We start from the raw sequence: 18,950 nt of genomic DNA, 5'->3' as shown, positions 1-18,950 counted from the left end.
TGACCACTAGCCAATGAATTACTCTATATGCCACTAAACCAACACCTAACCAGCCTCGCTCTACTGGAATTAAACGGTAGGTTTGGCTCTAGACTTGCAGCTACATCTCTACCCAGGCCAAACGTATAGATGATTCAAGCATACCACGGGAGACTAAAAACCCTATACCCAAGGCCAACTACAAGAAAGAATCAGCACATTCAACACCCAGGATTTATCCCCAATCGTTCCGTTCCCTGGTAAATTACTTGTCTGCTTCCTTACCTCCCTCCAGAATGATAGTATGATTAGGCAGCTCTTCCATATGTGCCGTCAGTCGCCCACTGTCTTGCATCCTCTCCAGCACTGGTCCGATGCTTGGGGAAACATTGTATGGATATTTTCTGGTGTATGGTGCCATTGCAATGGCACTTTTCTCCCTAAGTTGAATGGAGCAAGTTAGTTTGGGGAATATTCCCCATAGATATTCCCATTGTCTTCTTGCTCTTGGCTCTTCCCAATGTCCCTCACGCCCCCCATTTTCTCATGTAATTCCATTGTACCCATTCTTCTTGATCATTGAGATGTTTATATAGGTTGGAGACAAAGCTAGACCCTGTATTTTTCCTAATGGTGTTCGTATGGCGTCAATTGTCTAGTGGGAGCTTCTTTAATTATTGGGATGCTTAGCCAGAACATTAGTTGGTTGTATTTGAATCTATCCCCCTCCATCAGACAAGCCCTGAACACATTCCTCAAACATTTTCAGTGTCTCTTATTTTCTGGCAGCCCACGTTTTCCCACTCCTGAAAGCCTCCTTTTCCATTCCTGGTTGAAATTCAGGGTTCCCAAACATAGGGAAGAATTGGGATGGTTTCACTGATAGTGCCCCCCTTCCAATTATCCCCTCCCATGTTTCTATTCCTACCCCTAGCACTTCACTGATTCTGATAACGGGTTAACTTTCTTGTCCAACCACCGGAGCCCTGGGAGAGATGAACCCGCTATCGCTGTCTTGTTGTGCCCATATTGTGCCCCCCTTCTCCCGGTCTCCCCCCTTCATTCCTCTTGGCTGCAAGTATTGCCATTGCTACTCTGGGTGGTTTTCTCTTCCATATGTATGCATTGATTGCCTTATTCAGGGAGCAAAAGGTTTTTGGGACTCTAATGGACAGTGCTTGGAAATGGTGCATTAAGCTTGGTAATACCACTTTTATGGTCTTCATTCTGCCCCACTATGTTATTGTGAGCGGGTTCCGTTTCATCAGATCTGATCTATTTTTTTTTTTTTTTTTTTTTTACAATAGTTGAGGGAAGTTTGCCCCATACATTTGTTCCATCTTATTTGTTAGGGTTATGCCCAGTATGCCTTTCAGATTTTCAACTGAGTTTTCGACTCAGCATTTTCATTACCACAGGGTCCTGATAGAATTAGCCTTTCTTTCTTTTTGTCTTTTTATTTTGAGTCCCAAAATCGCCCCAAATTCCTATAGCTCTTTTATTAGGACTGGTAGTGAGGGTTCTGGGTTTGACAGGGCTACTAGCATACCGTCTGCGAATGCTATTGTATGTTTCCCCGCCATTTTTATTCCTTTCAGTTTGTGTACTTTCCGCATTTTGGCTAACAGGGGTTCCAAATAGATGGCATATAGCAGCGGAGACAATGGGCATGATTGTTTGGTTCCCCCTTTCTTGCGCTACCTAATTCGATGTTCTACTATTTAGGGTTATCCGTATTGATGGTGTTGCATACTTGGCTTGTACCATATTGAGAAAGTTAGTGCCACACCCCATGTGTTTCATTGTATTGAACAACATAGACCATTCTACCCTATCAAATGCTTTTTCTGCATCGAGCAACACTAGTATAGCTGGGCGTGTTTTTTTTTTTTTTTTTTCTTTTCTATTAAATGACATGCGCGTGTTGTGGAATGTTTGTCTGGATTGTATGAAGCCTGATTGGTCCTGTCCTATAAGTTTCGGCAGAAGATGGAGCAATCTATTTGCTAGGGTTTTGGCTTATAATTTTGCACCAAGGTTATTAATGCAATTGGTCTATACGACCCTGGTAATGTCGCGTCTTTACCTTGTTTATGGAACACCAGTAGTTTTGCATCGTTCATTGAAAGCGTGATATTTCTTTTTGTTTTGAATGTATTCAGTTGTGAGGTTTGCAGTCAAGATATCGCTGTATTTGTTGTTCTAAGTTCTTAATATGGACGCTTGCCACATATCCATCTGGGGCTTTGTTCATTGGCAGCTCTCTTATGGCCCTTTGGACCTTTTCCTCCTCTAGATCTGCCCGTTCCATTTCTGTTGACTGTGGAATGGGGAGTCTCGTTGGGGATTCTCTGATGCATAGTTTCTGGTAGAACTCCCTAAACATGTCTCCCGTATTTTCATTCGCACTTTCCTGTCCATGGCTATTTTGCAGTTAAATGATGGTTTGTGTCCCCTTTTTTCCTTTAGTTGTCTGGCCAGGTGTCTACCGGCCTTGTTGGCTTTCGCATAGTGCCAGTTCACATAAAGTGCTGTCTCTGCCTTTCTTAAGTGTCTCTAGTTGTCCTTCAATATGTTTCAGAGCCTTTCTTTAGCTTATTAATTGGGGCTTTTGCCATTTCCTCTTGAATGTCTCTTAGTTGGTCTTCTAATTCTTTCCCACTGCCTTCTCTGTTGGTCTTTCCCCGCTTTTAGTGCTATTAGGTGCCCCCTCAGTAACACCTGACATGCATCCCATAGTATCTCCTGGGGTACCTCCTCTGATTCGTTTTCTCTAAAGAACTGCTTGGTCTGTTCTTCACTCTGTGCCAGTTCATATAGTAGGTCCCAGGGGAATTCCACTTCTGTAGCCGCCCCCCCCCCCCCCCCGAACCCACTCCACAGGTGTTTCCTGATTTCATACTTATCCACAGTGGAGCATGGTCAGATGAGGATATTGAACCTATAGCTTTCTCAGTTACTTTCCCCAATACCCCTGTAGATGCCCAGAAGTCTATTCGTGACACTGTGGAGTGTACGTGTGAGTAATGGGTGAATCCCTGTTCATGCCCTTTGATTACCCTCAAGATGTCATGTAATGCCAATGTTGCCATCTTATTTTTTTTAATGCTTGGGAGGGGGCTTGGGTTCCCTGTGCCGCATTTCTGCTCCTGTCCTAGCCCAGGACCCACGCTAAATTGAGGTCTCCGCAAGTAAGATGTCTCCATGTGTAAAGGTTTCTCGATCGGAAAGAACTCTCCTTAGAAAACCATCTTGCCCCATGCTTGGGGCTTATATAGACGCCAGCGTTATCATTTGTCCCCCACGACTGCAATAAGGAATACATAGTTCCCTATTTGTCCCCTACTATGTTCTTGACATGTGCTCGCTGTCATGTAGTGTTATCACCACCCCTGCCTTCTTTTCCCCGGCATTAACCTGGTATGAGTGTATCCCCTTATTTTATATTGCCATTTGTATTGCTTTCTTATGCATTTCTTGGTATGAGTATATAAAATCTTTCTCTCATTTCTTTTTTTCTTCTTTTGTGACTGGGGAAATGAGTCCTAGTTAGTATTTTAAGGTCCTTCATCAGGATTTCGTTCGCCACCCCATAATAGACTTTCTAAGTTTTGTTGTCAACTCCCAAGATGCCCCCCCATTCCCACTTTCCCTGAGGAGGGACCATGTTACTATGACCGCTCGGACGGAGTGCCCCTCATACCTTTCCATTGAGATTGTGAGCATTACCCACTAGCGATTCCAAGGTGTTACCCTTTTTCCCCTGTGCCGCTACTTATGTTACGTGTTATTGGCTTCCCCACCTTCGTGGGTATTTTCTATGTCCACATCACCTCCTATTCTTGTAGCCTTTGTTCTGCTAGCTCTTGTTTCAATTGTCCTCGTCCACTCACTTCGTTGCCTTATGTCCCGGTTTTACCTTCCTTGACACTGTTTTCCATTCCCAAGGTTTCCTTCATGTTCCCTCACTACTTTGATCCTCGTTTATTGTTCCTCCTTCCCTTTGTATATTTAGGATCTGTTCCCCTTCTTCACACGTAGTAATCCTGTGGGTTCTCCCCTCCCATAACAGTAAACCAAAGGGAAACGTCCATTTATATCTTGTCTCCCTTGAGTTTAGGAATCTCGCCAATGACTCATCTGTCTCCTTTTTAGAAGCGTGCCATGTGTACCTAGTTTCCATTTATTCACACCTGCTTTACTTAGGATCTGCTACTTCTGACCTTAGGAGGTTATTGCGGCCATCTCTTGGGTGAGATCCAGATTCTTCCGTTCTTCTTGGTCCTACTCGGTGTTTTCTATCCATTTGGACCAGATCCTCTTTGCTTGTTCCCCTTAGTTCCGCAAAGAGTTGTTTGGCTGTGCTTTTTAAGTCTGTCCTCCACCGTTCCTAACAGATTTTTTTATCTGAATGTTGGTTTTACAAATCTTAATTTTAGATTTCCAGATTGTGTAGGCCTACTAGGTGATCGAAAGTTTCATTTTATTTTGTCTTCTATGCTTTGTACCACTTTCTCCAGTAAGTTTCTTTTCTTCTAGATAGGTCACATCTATTTTGAGATCTTGTAGTGAAGCATCATTTCCTCTTAATGCCTCATTGTATTTGGAAGGAGGGTATAAACTGAGTTTGAATTCTTTTAACCATCCCTGCATATCATCTTCACTTTTCCTTATGCCTTCTTCTCTTGGTGTAGGTTGGTCTTGGATGGATTCCCCTCTTCTGGGGAATACTGTATTCCCTGGGCCCCACAGTTGTTTGATACTGGGTTCCTGTCTTGTTTGGGGGATCTGTTGGGACGTTAATGCTGCCTTTGCCCTTGTTTTGGACATGAGAGCTGTACCAGGTTCTTGCGAAGAGCCCCTCTCATTTCTAGTGTGTTCCTCTTGCTCTCGTTGATCGGGAGAATGCTGCAAATTCCTTAACAGTGCTGCCCTTCTATGGTTGTTTTCCGATGCCTTGGCAGGGCGGTTTTCCTTGATGTTGCGGGTTTCCCAATCTCTCTAACTTGATTAGAGCCTCCCCTCTCTGGTTTTAACCCGCTTCTGCTACTTGCTTCCTATTTGATCTGTGGCGGGGGGGTGGGTGGTGGTACGAATGTGGTTTTTGCTTTGTTTCTGTTATGAAGACACTCTTGACATCAGGCAAGTCTTCATATAATGTATTTATTTATTAAGGTAACAGGCAAAAAGACCCCCAACAGCAGAAGCCCCTTCATGAAACACTGACCACTTCCAACTGACAAAATATAGAACACTGGAAGCAACACAAGTACATGTTCTATGACCTCACTAGAACTTGAGGTAGTAAACTTTCCATAACATCTATACACAGCAGAAACCCCATGGCATCAACATCATAACAGGTCTTCCTTTTTCACAAATCTCCTTCATGACAAACCCTGTTCTTCACACATGACATCTTCTCACTGTAGCAACTCTATCTTTATTCCAAACCTGACCACCCGCCGCACGCACTGCACCGTCAAAACAGCAACCAACCTGACTGGATCTGAATATAGTGGATCGCCTTTTTTCTTTACCACACCTTTCTTTATTTTTAACCCAGTCACCACACTCCACATGCAACTCTTTTCTGCCTCTTATTTTCACGCATGACCCATTCACTTTTTATTTTTTATTTTTTAAAAGTACATTTCTCTTCTCATCAATAACATCTGACTCCCTACTCCTCCCTAACCATGGAGGACATGCCATAGAGAGGTTTTCGACATCTCATGTGGTCAAATGGACACAGGCCAGTGGTTGCGTGAGGCGCAATGCCCACATCCTATTTTGGATGGTCACCAATTTATCAAAACCACACCCTCCACCCCCCCCCCCATGCGAATGCTTTCCATCACGCATCTGTTCAATCTTTCAACTACCCCATTAGTTTCGGGATGATAAAGAGCTGCCCTTTTGTGTCTTACTCCACACTTCTTCAAATAGGTAGGAAAACATCCACTGTTGAACTGAGTACCGTCAGTCAAATATCTCTTGCAATACCTTAACTATACTTTCTCCCGAGATCTCTCTCAATCTTGAAATCCACCCACTTGGAGAATAAATCAACAACCAAAACTACAAACCTTCCCCGAGCATACCCTAGATCGACAGGTCCCAGAATGTCCATGGCTACGTCACTCCGGATCTTAGACTGAACACAAACGTCAACCAATGGCTGCTTCCTCGCCTCAACCCCCTTTCCACTTTTCATACATAAATGACACTCGCCTAAACGATTCTCAACCTCCTTATCGAAGCCTGGCCACCAATAGTCTGATCTCAATACACCCTTGGTCTTGGTAATGCCAATATGGCCACTATGTGCCAAATCAATGATTTTGTTGCAAATACCCACTGGAGCCACTGCTCTCCCACCCGAACAATGTCATCCGCAACTGACAGTTCATCTTTCACCTCCCAATAGGGTATTTCGCCCTCTCTCAACTCCGATTTATTAGGCCAAACTGTGGTTAACACGTACGTGATCACCTTGTTAATTCATCCTTTCTCATTTCATCTAGCCACTCTTGCTTGGATACAATCCCTTCTGTGTTCAGAAACACCATTTCCATATCCACATCCTCTAATACAACTCTTAACCTCGACAAATTGTCGGCTAGTGTGTTTTCTTTCCTGGGTATTACCTCCATTCTAAAATTATGAGCTTGCATCCTAGTGACCCACCCGGCTACTCTGTGCGAAACCTTGTCTAGGCCTTTAGTTTCAAAGAAAACATTCAAAGGTTTGGATCACAAACTCCACACCCCAAACAAAATTTCTAAATCGCTCAACTTCCCAATAACATGCCAAAGCTGCTTTCTCAAGAACCGAATATCGTAACTCTGTGCCTTTCAGGCCACGTGACGCATGTGCTATCACTTGTTCCGAACCATCTTCTTGTTTCTGTGAAAGAACGGCACTTAGACCACCCTCACTAGCATCAATAGTAATGATAGTCTTCTCGTGTCAAAACATCTTAATGGGCGAGCCATATCAATCTCCCCCCTTAATTCTTGTGAACTCTAAATCACTCTCCATCCCATATGAAATCTGCACCTTTCCTTAAGATTTTCCTCATTTCCTGCACTTTGGTTGCATAGTTCACTACGAAATTTTGATAAAATTCGGTCATACCCAAAAATGAGCGTAGTTCACTCTTGGTAGTTGGCCTCTCAATTTCCTTTATGGAATTCACAATACTCTCTTTGGGTCTCACGCCCTCGCATGACACCTTGTGACCTAGATAATCCACCTTGGATACCGCAAATTTACACTGTTCTTCCCTTATGGTAATACCCCTCTCTTCGAAGATCTTCAATACTTTCTGTCGTGTTCTTCCAGCGTTTCACCAGATATCAACAGATCGTCTTGGAAGCAAAAAAAAAACCCTTACACACCTGAGTAAACGATCCATGATCTTTTGAATCACTGAGGCTGACGCCAAACCAAAAGGCATCCTTCTGAATTGAAACGCGCCTTCATGAGTGATGAAGGCCGTAACTTTCCTACAATCTTCCTCCAGTTCAACCTGGTGGTATGCAGATGCCATGTTGAGTTACGAGAAAACCTTGCCTCGACCAACCATGGTTAGCATCTCACACATGTTCAGCAATGGATGCCTATCGACCATCACGCACTTGTAGTTCACGCATGTCTATGCATAATATCAGATCACCTGAACTTTTTGACTACAACAGGGGATACCCACTCAACTCCTCCTGCTCTCTCAATGACGCCCATCTGAAGCAATTTCTCCAACTCTTTTTTTTTTTTTTCTTTTTTTTTGACACCTTCTCGTAAAGAGAAAGGCACAGGCCGAAGTTTCGCAACAACCGGGGTACTACGTCTTTGTAAGATCTGGTGTTGGAAACCCTTCACTCTCCCCAAGGTCTTATCAAACACCCTACTATGCTCTGCCACATACTTGCTTGGAACTGTGCATGAGGATGATACTTGTAATACTTGTTCTGCTTGATTGGGAATCTAGTCTGATGGCCACATGTTTCTGCTCCCTCCATCCCAGTAAAGATTGACCCTTCTTGGTAATGTACACCTTACCATCACATTTCCGTCCTTTAAATTCGAATTTACCCAAGTATAGCCCAATAACTGAATCCTATCCTGATTTATACCCTCCAGGGTTTATATCAGGTTTTAACAAGTCAGACACTACACCTTTCATCTCCTTCTCAAACACACTTCTCGATACCAAAGTAATCTTAGAGCCCGAATCAGCCATCATGGAAACCTTATGGACATTCACATTTAACACTGCATACCGACGTTCAGTCATCCACACTTTCACCCTCCAGAACAACATTAATAGTGTTGACCATGACATTCTGCATCGGAAGTGTTATTTCCTCCTCTGACGACCTTCCATCATCTTCATTCATGTAAAGGACCTTCTTTTGACCAAATTGTCCAAATTGATAGTTCTTGCAACAGTTAGCGAAATGTCCCCTCTTTTGCACTTCGCGCATGTAGCTCTGCGACCTGGGCACACAACGGAAGAAGCAAAATGCGTACTGCTCGTGCATCGAAAAGTCTCATCCCTTTTTTCTGTTCTCTGTGGTGGATCTTGGTTTGTTTCCTCTTCCAAAGCAACTCGATTCGTCTGCTTATTCTTTTTCCCATCCATCACGTTTAAAATTTCAGTCTTTCTCTCCTTTGGCTCTCCCGTTTCGTTCTTTGATTGTGTGACACACGCTAACGAATGTTCCACACGTCTTGCAATGTCCAATACTTCGTCCAAATTGGGTTCAGTCCTTAACCATAGTTCTTTGCGTATTTTATTGGACCTACAGTGTGTCATGAACTGGTCGCAGATATGTTCGTCAAACGCGTCTTGAAACTTGCAAGATAATGCTAGGTGTCGCAACGCCGGTACATATTTCTCCACAGATTCTCCATGAGCTTGTATCCTCATGCAAAAATTAGAACGTTCCAGTATTGTGCTAGTTTTAGGATTAAAATGCTTGTCCAGCTTCATCAGAGCCAAATCAAATTCATTTACAGCATCACCTCTGCCATCTCCCAAAGGTTGGGGGAAGTGTTTCATATATTCTTTGCCCTTCATACCCTAAAAAATGTAACACTAAAGCCAATTTCCTTTCATTAGTGATGTCCCGCCAGCAGCCTTCATATAGTGTAAGAATCCTTTGCGCCATTGAGCCCACAAGCTTTTTGCTGGACCTGGGGCTGGCATGAAAATTGGTGGACCAGCTATTCCAGGTAGGCCTGCCATGCTCCTGTGACTGACTAATCCTCCTGTCCTTGCCCAGTCACACAAATAACTTTGTGGTGATTGGCTTGGAAATTTACTAGGAATGTTTTTTTTTCTCTTTTAAACTGCACTAGATGTAGTGCAGTCACCAGAACGAAACACTGAAGACCCTTTTTGTGGCTGTCCACTTCACCAGATCCCAGCTTCAATCCTCTGCTTCTTGACAGTTTCTTTTCACATGTAACGGCTTGTGGTAAGCTTGCAGCTTTGAGCCCTCTGCTTTCCTTCACACTATGCTGACCTAGTTTGGTAGCCTCTACAACGCTGGGGCACAGCGGAGCGGCCTGCAACACAAAGCAGTACACAATGGAGCTTCTCCCTCGGCGGCCGCTGCTACGCTTGTCGGAAGCAGAGCGGCGTGAATCGGATGGCTGCTGGGAGTCTTCTGTTACCATCCCATCCTCGTCGCCATTGTTATGAAGACACTCGTGACATTAGGCAAGTCTTCATATAATGTTTTTATTAAGGTAACAGGCGAAAAAAGACCCCCAACAGCAGAGGCCCCTTCATGAAACACTGACAACTTCAACTGACAAAATAAAATATAGAACACTGGGAGCAACACAAGTACATGTTTTATGACCTCACTAGAACTTGAGGCAGTAAACATTCCATGACATCTAGCTTCTCTATACACAGCTGAAACCCCATGGCATCAACATCATAAGTTTCTCACCCTCCTGGTGTACTTTTCCCCTTTTTTCCCCACCTCGCCTGCATGGACCTAATCCTTCTGTTGGTCTAACTGTCTTGAAGGGGTATGATCTGCCCTCCTCCCCCACCTTCTCTGCTTATTGTAAAGTCTTGGGCCTTCTTTTAGTCTCCTTGCTCCTCCTCCCCTCCGCACTTCTGAAGTGTTGCCTTGCGGGTGCACTCACCAGTGCTTTGATCCAGTCTGCCTAGGGGAGGGGGCAGCCAGCTCCTCCATTACCCTTCTGGGTAGTCTGCTCCCTGTAGCCGGAATCATCCTTTTGAAGTAGCGGCCTGGCCCCAAGTATGATGGGCTCTTCCACTCCTGCAAGTCTGTCGCTTATTGCTGCTTGCCTCCGGCACTGTCCCATTTCTTTCCTGTTCCTTCGCACCTGCTCTTGTAAGCTTTCTCAGCGAGCCTTGCCGTGCCTCTGGTCCGGCGTTGCTAATGGTCCTCCTACTTTCTTTATTACCGGATGACGTGCCGCATATTGGCCGGTTCTCCTGATCAGGGGAAAATGTTTATTTAGTCCTCCGCTGTGCGTGCCCTTGTCACTTGGAAAGGTGTTTCCTCCTTTCCCCGCTGTCCGTATGAAGGAGTTGTCTGTTTCGCGCCACATCGTGAATCTGATTCTTTTGTTGCGGCCCGGAGGGGGGAGACACTCCAACTCTTCCTTCTCCGGCTGCCATCTTGCAACCCACTAGGCACATTTTGAGCCTTGATAATAGCAAAAAATAACACTCCATCTGCTTTCACCCAAGCAGCGCATGTAAATGTTTGGGTCCATGGTACCATCGAGCAGTGTCTCGGGAAGGACTATTACTGCTTGATCTGAACAGTAACTAATGTAAAAGTACAACACTTCTTTTACATTTATTACTAGTTGCACAGAAATATTAATGAAAAATCTGTTCTGCAGAAAAATGGATCTGTGTAAAAAACACCTTTTGGTAATGGGAGTGTAGTCTCACTATTTTTGCTACGAACTACAAAATGTAGTGTAAAATATTTTTATTTTAAAATCTTATTTGGTTACTGGTCGATGCTTCCAGTCTAAGGGCCAGGATTATGAACAGGGCTTAATTGTGTCCCATAACATCTTGGATATGTCTGAATATCGAGAGCGCTATTGGACCTCAAGATTAGCACTCGCAATTGGCTGGTCATAATGGACTATTGGCGAGTAAGAAATTGTGCAGTTTCTGGACAGCTGTGCTGGCAACTGACTTGGGTCTGGGTAGTAGCTTGTAACTGAGTTCTGGCACACTGAAAGCAGGCAGCAAACTTGTACTCTCCATTGGTGAATACATTTTCCTTTGGCTAATAAGTGGTGCACTGTGTGCACACAGAACTGGCCTACATTTCTGGAGCAAGCTACTTGAATGCCTCAAGGCATACATTTTCAAAAATTGATTAGCAGAATTTGGCAATTAAAATTTTCTTGGTTAGCAAACTAACTCCTTTGATTTGCGATGGTGTACTAATATTTATTTTTGTCACCAGAAGCTTTGTAACCAGTACACAAAATAAGCATCAATGCAACAGTTTTATGTACTGTGGAAGTAAGCCATTAGTGAGAGGAGTCAGGCCTTGCACATTCTTTAAAATTTCACTAGACCTGCAGGTCGCGTAACTTACTTTACCTACTCTACCTAAAAGAAATGCACTCGACCCATGGCAACAGATGATGACAAAGATGTGCTTTCTGTAAAATGGTGCATGTCTCCTCAAATGCGCTTTGGCAATCTGCTGCCAGCCATGCACCTCTAATAAGATTTGCTAAGGCGTGGTGGACCGCTTTTAGGGGAGCAAAGTGTGCGGCCTGCACTATGGTTTGGAAGTCATGTGGGCCGATTAGGGATTTGATTTTGCAAAGGGTCAAGATTTGTAGCCGGGCCGTTCGGGCCACCATGGCTATATTTCTTTATGGAGAGGCTGCAGACAATGGTGAAGCCTGAGGATTTTGCTTAATCTGGGACTGCTTCAGTCACTGTGGACAATGTTTTAGTTGGGGGGGGGGGGGGGGGCGGCAATGAGTGTGAATAAGGTATTGGGTGGTTTAGGTTTGAGGTGGAGGTTGACCTCCAGGACTGGCTGATGCTAGGTAATCGTGGAGGTGACTGATCTCCTGTGGGCTTTCTACTCTAATTTATAAGAGTATCCGCTTATTGATGGATTGCTATTGGGATCTTTGAAGAGTGTGCCCAGAGGTGCCATCTAAAGGTTAAAGGATTGGTGATGGGCTTAAACCTTGAACTCTGCAGGTGACTGAGTTGTAACGAAACCTGTTCATCTGGACAGCATGGTTCCTACCCAAGAGGTAGTAGGTGAACCAATTCAGGAAAGTGCGGCGCCAGAGAATCACATCCTGTTTATGAGCAGGATGGGTGGACAATGGTGTCGAATGCAACAGTCAAGGAGGCATGAGTCGCCCTTCTCCATGATTTGCAGGGCATCTACCACCTGGATATAGTGGCTCTCGATTCTACACTAGGGGCGGAACACCCACTGGTGGTTGAAGTGTATTTCAATTCTGGCACGTAGTTGTGTATCGATTTAAGTCTCATCCCTCTGTGCTGCTCCTCTCCCTGTTTCTTGGCAACTCTTTTCACTTGCCGTTCAGGGCACTGAACCTCTAGTCTGATTTGTGCTTTATAATACCCTCTACTAAATTGAAGTCTTGTGCTGGAACAATTCCACAGTTGAGGTTATGGATTCTGTATCGCATGCAGGTCTGAAAGAATGTGCTACTTTAAAGTTACCTCTGGTGTTCTACTGCAGAGCCCATTTTTCTTTGTTAGCTTGTTTTACGTTGTGCTGGTTTAGTTACATTACCATGAAGCAATTCCACTTCATGTTTTTGAGTGTTCTATTCCTAGTGCATGGGAGAAGTCTCTCTTGACCATTTTGCTTCTAACTAGTCTCTTTTGACAGGGACACCATTGCAGAAAATGGGTAAGGAAGATGGCATACCGGTGAAGGTGGCCCTGCGCTGTCGACCACTCGTCCCCAAGGAGGTCAACGAAGGCTGTCAGACGTGCCTTACTTTTGTCTCTGGTGAGCCCCAGGTGAGTGTGGCTGCATTTTCCTTTGTTTTAGCTTGCAGTGTAATGTTGGTTATTAGATTTTTCCGTTTGCAGCTTAGAATGCGTTTTCTGATGCTTTTGACTGTGTCTTTCTGCAGTGCAGATGTGTGAATGGCTTGTGTGCATCTGTTTTTTATACGCAATCACTAATTTTACTACAGTCAGCTGAATGTTGTCCGTAGTGTTGTGTACGTAATACACAAGGAATATCTGCATGCATTTCCAGGTTTATCCCGAGCAACATTCTATTGGGGTCTTATTAGTAACAGATATTCAGCCTGAGTGCAACTTGTCATTGGGGCCAGTTAATTGCTTTGAGGAGCCTTACCTGCTTGGTGTCTGCACCTTAAGTATAGGGGATAATTCTACTGTCAATACTGATGTACAATGCAGGAGTTTCTAGGAGAAGGGGTCCTTGCAGTTTGATTAAAGCTTGACACTAATGATGGTGTGTTCTTGCTGTATTGAAGTGTTTGCAATCATACTGTAGTGTACACATTTCCTTGTGATGGTTTCAGCCACAGTAGGCAATATGCGGTTCTTAAATGACTACTCCTTTTAATCAGGAGACAGTGGAGGTTCTTGAGTGCTGCCATGTGATATCATTTCAGCTTTAGGAGCAATATGGCTGCTATGTTTTGGGCTCTATGTAGAATGCATATGTATTTGGAGTCCCAGTTCAAGGATGTTGGCGTAATCTAGTCTTGATGGTACCAGTTTGACTGCTACAGTCCAACGCGTGAAGGTCCAATATCCGGGAGAAGCGGCTCCTTACGATGGAGTTGACTTGGAATCCTAGTGTGAGATCCCAGTTCAACAGTGATCAACCTCAGACTTACTATGGGTGCAAAGTGGGCAAGACTCTATTACATCTGGTCAGGGGGTTGGTACAGATTATTAGCTTGTTCTTGGTTCGGTTGAGCGAAGTCTTTTTGGAGTCCTCCAGAGTGTGTGCAAGGCATGTGCTGACGTCCAAGCTGTGCTGACGTCCAGGCTATTAGTTGTTGGGGTGTCTGAGTTTGTAAACAATGTGCAGTTCTTCCTCCCAGTTGAAGCATGTGAGGCCAGAGATCCTGTAACCGCGCTATATATATTCGGGAAGAAGTGAGGGTCTTGGTGCTTGGAGCACTCTGCTTGGCATGTTGCATGTGTTTCTGTTAAATTGATCTTTAATGAAGTGATCTGTCACGTTTGTCGCAGGTGTCTGAAAGGTGTCTGAAATGTACAGTAGTTAGTGCATTGGGTGAGGTCAGTTTCCTGGTGTTCGGGGTTTTTGGAGGGGGGGAAAGGGAGGATGGAGTGGGGCCCAATTTCCCTAATGTTTTGACTCATGGGGAGGCTGTTTTCAACAGTTTTCCATAGCCGATTTGATTGTAAATGCATTTTGATTTTCTTCCATGACAGGTTTATTACATTTGAAAAAGGCAAAAGACAACCCACAACTGGCGAGGCATGCAATTCATGACAAGAAAAGCGGACACATTAAGCCCTTTACAACAGTGACGAATTAAGCAAATGTAAATCAAATTGCTGCGGGCTTGGCAAGCCGTAAGAACCAAGTCAGCCAATCGACATCGTCTCCCTAGTAAATGGCCAGGGCTGAACCAGGCCACAAAACCCATAAACAAAATAAAATAAAACCCGAACTGCACCACAGGGTTCTGGCATCAACCAATCTTCATCCCACATGGGGACATACTCGGAGGTTATGCATCCTCCCATCGGGGCATAACCTATCCTGAGGCTGACAGCAGGTGGCCACCTCCAGGCTCCCGCAAACCTGGGGAGAATTCTGCAGACTCCCTCACAAATGAAACCAGCATATATCCTGCCATGTTTAGAGGCCTATGGTGCACCGCCCAGTAGTCCTTAATCTGCACAAAATCTGGGACTGGACACGTCCAGTGTGGAATCCAACCCACTCCTGCAAGGGTGCCCCCCAGCCCTGCCCACTCCCAACCCAGTGCTCCTGCTCTTCAGCAGCACTAGAATTAAGAGGAAAGCCGGGAGGCATCATTGATTTCCAGGTTAGGCACCCCCAATAGCTTGCATGGTGCGACGGGCAACCCTAGGAAGCTTCTTGGCCCAAATAAACCGAGATCTGCATTTGTAGGTCTCAAAGTCCCTTCCTTGGGACAATCAACAGAAGGGCCTGCAGACATGGTAAGCTTGGGTAAAATATCTTTAATCCGCAGTCAGTTCCCCCAAGCCCCCCAACCCCCCGGCAGGAAACATCCTGCTGGGGGACCATTGCTCCAAATCCTTGTTGAGCTGTCTACATAACTTTAGTTTAGTGAGTGAGCCTTAGTGAGATTAATTCCTAAATAACGTATGGCGTCTGGGCTCCATTGAAAATCATACTGGGACGTTAAATCGTACTGCAACTTTAAGGACTCCACTAACTTTATGACTTAGAATAATTTATTTTAAAGCCAGAGACACGCGAAATAACTCTGAATCTATGCGGAGACGAGATGTGTCAGTTAAGAATTAATGAGCCAAATTGTGTAGAGCCATTTATGATGGACCTGGCCGATCTTCTGCTTGCTATCCCGTTATGGGATGGAACTTGCAATGCAAATGGCTGTTACGAAGGCGAAAACTAAAGGACCAGGGGCAACCTTGGCGGCGCCATTGGTTAGAGGGATGGGGTCCGAAAGACAGCCCTCCAAATGGATCCTGGTGGTGGGATGTATATAGTTGGCCTAAACCCATTTCAGGAAGTTGGGCCCGGACCCAAATAATTTCAACACCTCCTGGCATACGACCAAATGACTCGGTCAAAAGCTTTCTCTGCCCTATCTATGTCGATTGCTCTCTGAATGTTAACATGGGCTTGCTGACCGGGAATTAAGGCCGTCTGATCAATATTCATTAAAGACAGGCTGGGCCCGTTTTTGCTATCAACCAAATTTTAGATTAAATTCGTCGATCATGGGTCTATAGGAAGTGCATGCAGAACGATCCTTCCCTGGTTTCAACAGTGCTGATGGTATGGAGTGCTCATAGATATCGTGACCACCTCTCTAATCGGAAAGCTATTTAAGAGGGTGAGCAGGTGTGGGATCAAGGAGGCAGCAAAGTGCTTGAAAAAGGTAGCTGAAAACCCACCCAGGACTTTATTTACCCGCTAGACCACTAATAACCTGCAAATCCTCTTCCAGAGATTTCAGGGCTTCCAGCCTCTGTCCTGAACCGAGACCGGACGGAGAGCCACCTCCTGTCGAAAAGCTTGCTGGAGTGTCTGGTCATGCATGGAATAACTACCCATTGAACTGGGAGATGACTTGGAGTTTATCCGGGGGGTGGGGGAGATGTCTCGAAGGAAGTACGTTTCTCAGAAAAGAATTGGGTTATTGGAGTTGATTGGCTTGTGAAAGAGCGGGTCCTGGAATCATTAGCTGGTAGGGCTTATGGGGCTGTTCGGGGTCCCAGGAGACCTGCACCCAGACTGGAGAATGATCTGAGACCGCTGCCATCTCTATGGAGTAGTCCAGGACTTGTGGTAGTCTATTATAGAATGTGCAATCCCCCCGAGCACCCCCCACTAAGCTACTCCGGGACCTATAGAGTGCCCTCCAAACCCCAACCCCCCCCTGACTGTTCCTCCCCCCCGCTCCACCCACCTAGTGTTTCTTCCCTTTTAAAAGTGGGTCAGCCTGGGAAACCGTTCCGCATGGACTTGGGCTTGACGTTGATTCGGCCCATAAACCGAAAGCAGGATCCTAATCCTTTCAGCTATTTCCACCACCAACCCGACCTACCGTTCTCCATGGCCTCTAGTATCCCCAATTTGGGAAAAAAGTGACTGCCGTGCAACACCTACCTTCTCGGCTGAAGTGAAGAACTGATGAGGGAACCAAGCCGCAATCTCAGCCAATCTTGCTGAAGTAGATGTGTCTCTTGTAAGAGGGCCACATCTGCCCTTAATTTGGATTGTTTGGTCAGAACGCTACGTCTCTTCATGGGAGGGTTGAGACCCTGGACATTAAGGGAGATATCATTTGAAATGTTCCCTTCATAGAACTATGGAACGGAAGGCTGAACCCAGACTGGCAGCAATAAGGAGTTTAACAGGGCCCATAGGGGAGTAACTAACCCACCATCGCATACCTTCTCCCGGGGACCCCCATAACCAAACCACCCTGTGCTGTCAAACCACCACCCTCATGAGTACACCATCCCTGTGGTAAGTGGGGATTAACACAAATGGCAAAACCCAATAAAACCTTCCGAGCATAAAGGTGAACTTAAAATGTATCCCTGTCCCGAAAAAGGGAGGGCGGGAAGGATATATCCAGAAAATAATCCCTGTAAAAAGGGGAAGTGAGCGCCTAATGCACCTGCGACATACCAGGTAAAGAAGACCAACCATTACCAACAATAAACCTGCACACACCTATAAATGACCTAGCTGGACAGGTGAGCCCTGTAGGTGTGACCCGAGCCTGGGGGCACCTGTTGTACAAAGAAATTAACCAAAACACACAGATTAGGCTTCAGACGCCCAGGAGAGCCTTCTCAAGGAGGGTTAGTAAAGTACACACTTCTATTACAGTGATCCATTGATGGCCGACACCTATTCAGTCTCGATTGTGTAACTGTCCAGGCAATAAACTAGTCTTTTCCTCCACTGATGCCGGGAGCTCAAAGTCAAGAATTGTCAGGGTACCGATGGCTGCTCTCAGCGTGGAAAATTGGTGTCTTGTGCCCTCCAGCGCAAAGATATTTAAGGGGAGCCCCACTCCCCCACCCCAATAATAAAAATCCTCTTCCCTTGTCGCCAGGTGGTCAAAGGCTTTTGCTGGCACCACTTTAAAATGGTGGCGGGGGGGGGGGAAGAGAGGGACGGGGGGAGATCCAGAAACAAATAAATGTTGCTCTGGAGCGGACATGGTGGAGGCCTCTGGCTTTCTGCAGAATCTCTTTAAACTGGAAGAAATTGACCATGGTTAAAATAGCAGGATTCCGCCCCTTAGGTTTCTGACAATTTGAGAATATTGAGTCTCATCAAGCGTCTGGTCCACCCCGGCAGAGCCAGCCAAAACCGCTTCCAACAATGCTTTGACATAATCCTCCAACTCCTGATTGGTGACCGCCATGGGTCTCCTTCTGATCCTCATTCTCCAGCATGGGGTCTGGCATGGATTCACATGCTCATGAATATTCCCCCGTCGTCACGCTGGGAATCCTCGGTAAAGAAAAAAACTAAGTTTCGTTTCTGAACTGTCTTTTTAGTAGTAACCAGTCACTGGTCTCTGGGTCATACTGCCCCCAGCCAATGACAGCCCTCTCCCTAAGCCCCTCCCCTGGCAGCCATCCTCAGATTTTTACTGCACGTTCAAGTGTTGGGAGTCCTCGTGCTATTTTTTTTTTTTTTTTTTTTTCTCTCTCCAAAAGAGTTTAATCTCATTTTTCAGTCAATTGAGCCTCAAGCTCCACCGTTTCTACTTCTGATCAACGGGGACCCGTTTCGGAATTTTCTAGCCCCTCAAGGGTGGAATTATCGTCGAGTTTTCACTTCTTGGAGGATTCCAGAAGATCTTTGAGGCTTACCCCACATGGACATGGCCCAGGACAAAGGAAACAAGATACCTGGATCCAAGCTGTTCGGGAACTGCCCTGGATGCGGACTACAGAATGTCTTTGAGGGCGAGCATTCCCGATGCCTCTACTGCCTTCGTGAAGACAAAACACACGTGCAAAAAGACTGTGCTTTTTGCAAGAACATGTCAGAGCGGACTATGAAGGGTCGGCGTACCCGCCTCACCAACTGGCTGGAAGGAAAGAACCCAGCAGGTGAGAAGTCCAAGCGGGCTTCAAAGGCGCGAGTCCGGGAGCGCCGATAGGGAGCGCTTTCACCGACGCCATCAATCACGAGCCAACGCTCTGGCTCGGGGAG

At 45.5% G+C, this 18,950-nt stretch overlaps 1 protein-coding gene across 4 annotated transcripts in view; it reads left to right on the top strand.

Annotated features, from left to right (window-relative positions):
- KIF4A (kinesin family member 4A) overlaps positions 1-18,950 on the top strand; it is an 807,676-nt gene that overhangs the window by 18,361 nt on the left and 770,365 nt on the right. For 3 of the 4 annotated variants that reach the window (XM_069612448.1, XM_069612450.1, XM_069612451.1), the window contains one exon: positions 12,897-13,030. In XM_069612448.1, the coding sequence (XP_069468549.1) occupies positions 12,914-13,030 (117 nt within the window). In that variant the 5' untranslated portion in view covers positions 12,897-12,913. Of the gene's footprint in view, positions 1-12,883; positions 13,031-18,950 lie in introns of all 4 variants that reach the window. The other variant, XM_069612449.1, reaches the window with a different exon arrangement.

The sequence above is a fragment of the Ambystoma mexicanum genome, chromosome 5p, assembly GCF_040938575.1.
Source record: "Ambystoma mexicanum isolate Mex_15411 chromosome 5p, UKY_AmexF1_1, whole genome shotgun sequence".
NCBI lineage: Eukaryota > Metazoa > Chordata > Amphibia > Caudata > Ambystomatidae > Ambystoma > Ambystoma mexicanum.
The sequence above is the reverse complement of the archived record's forward strand: the minus strand, read 5'-3'. Positions and strand labels throughout refer to the sequence as shown.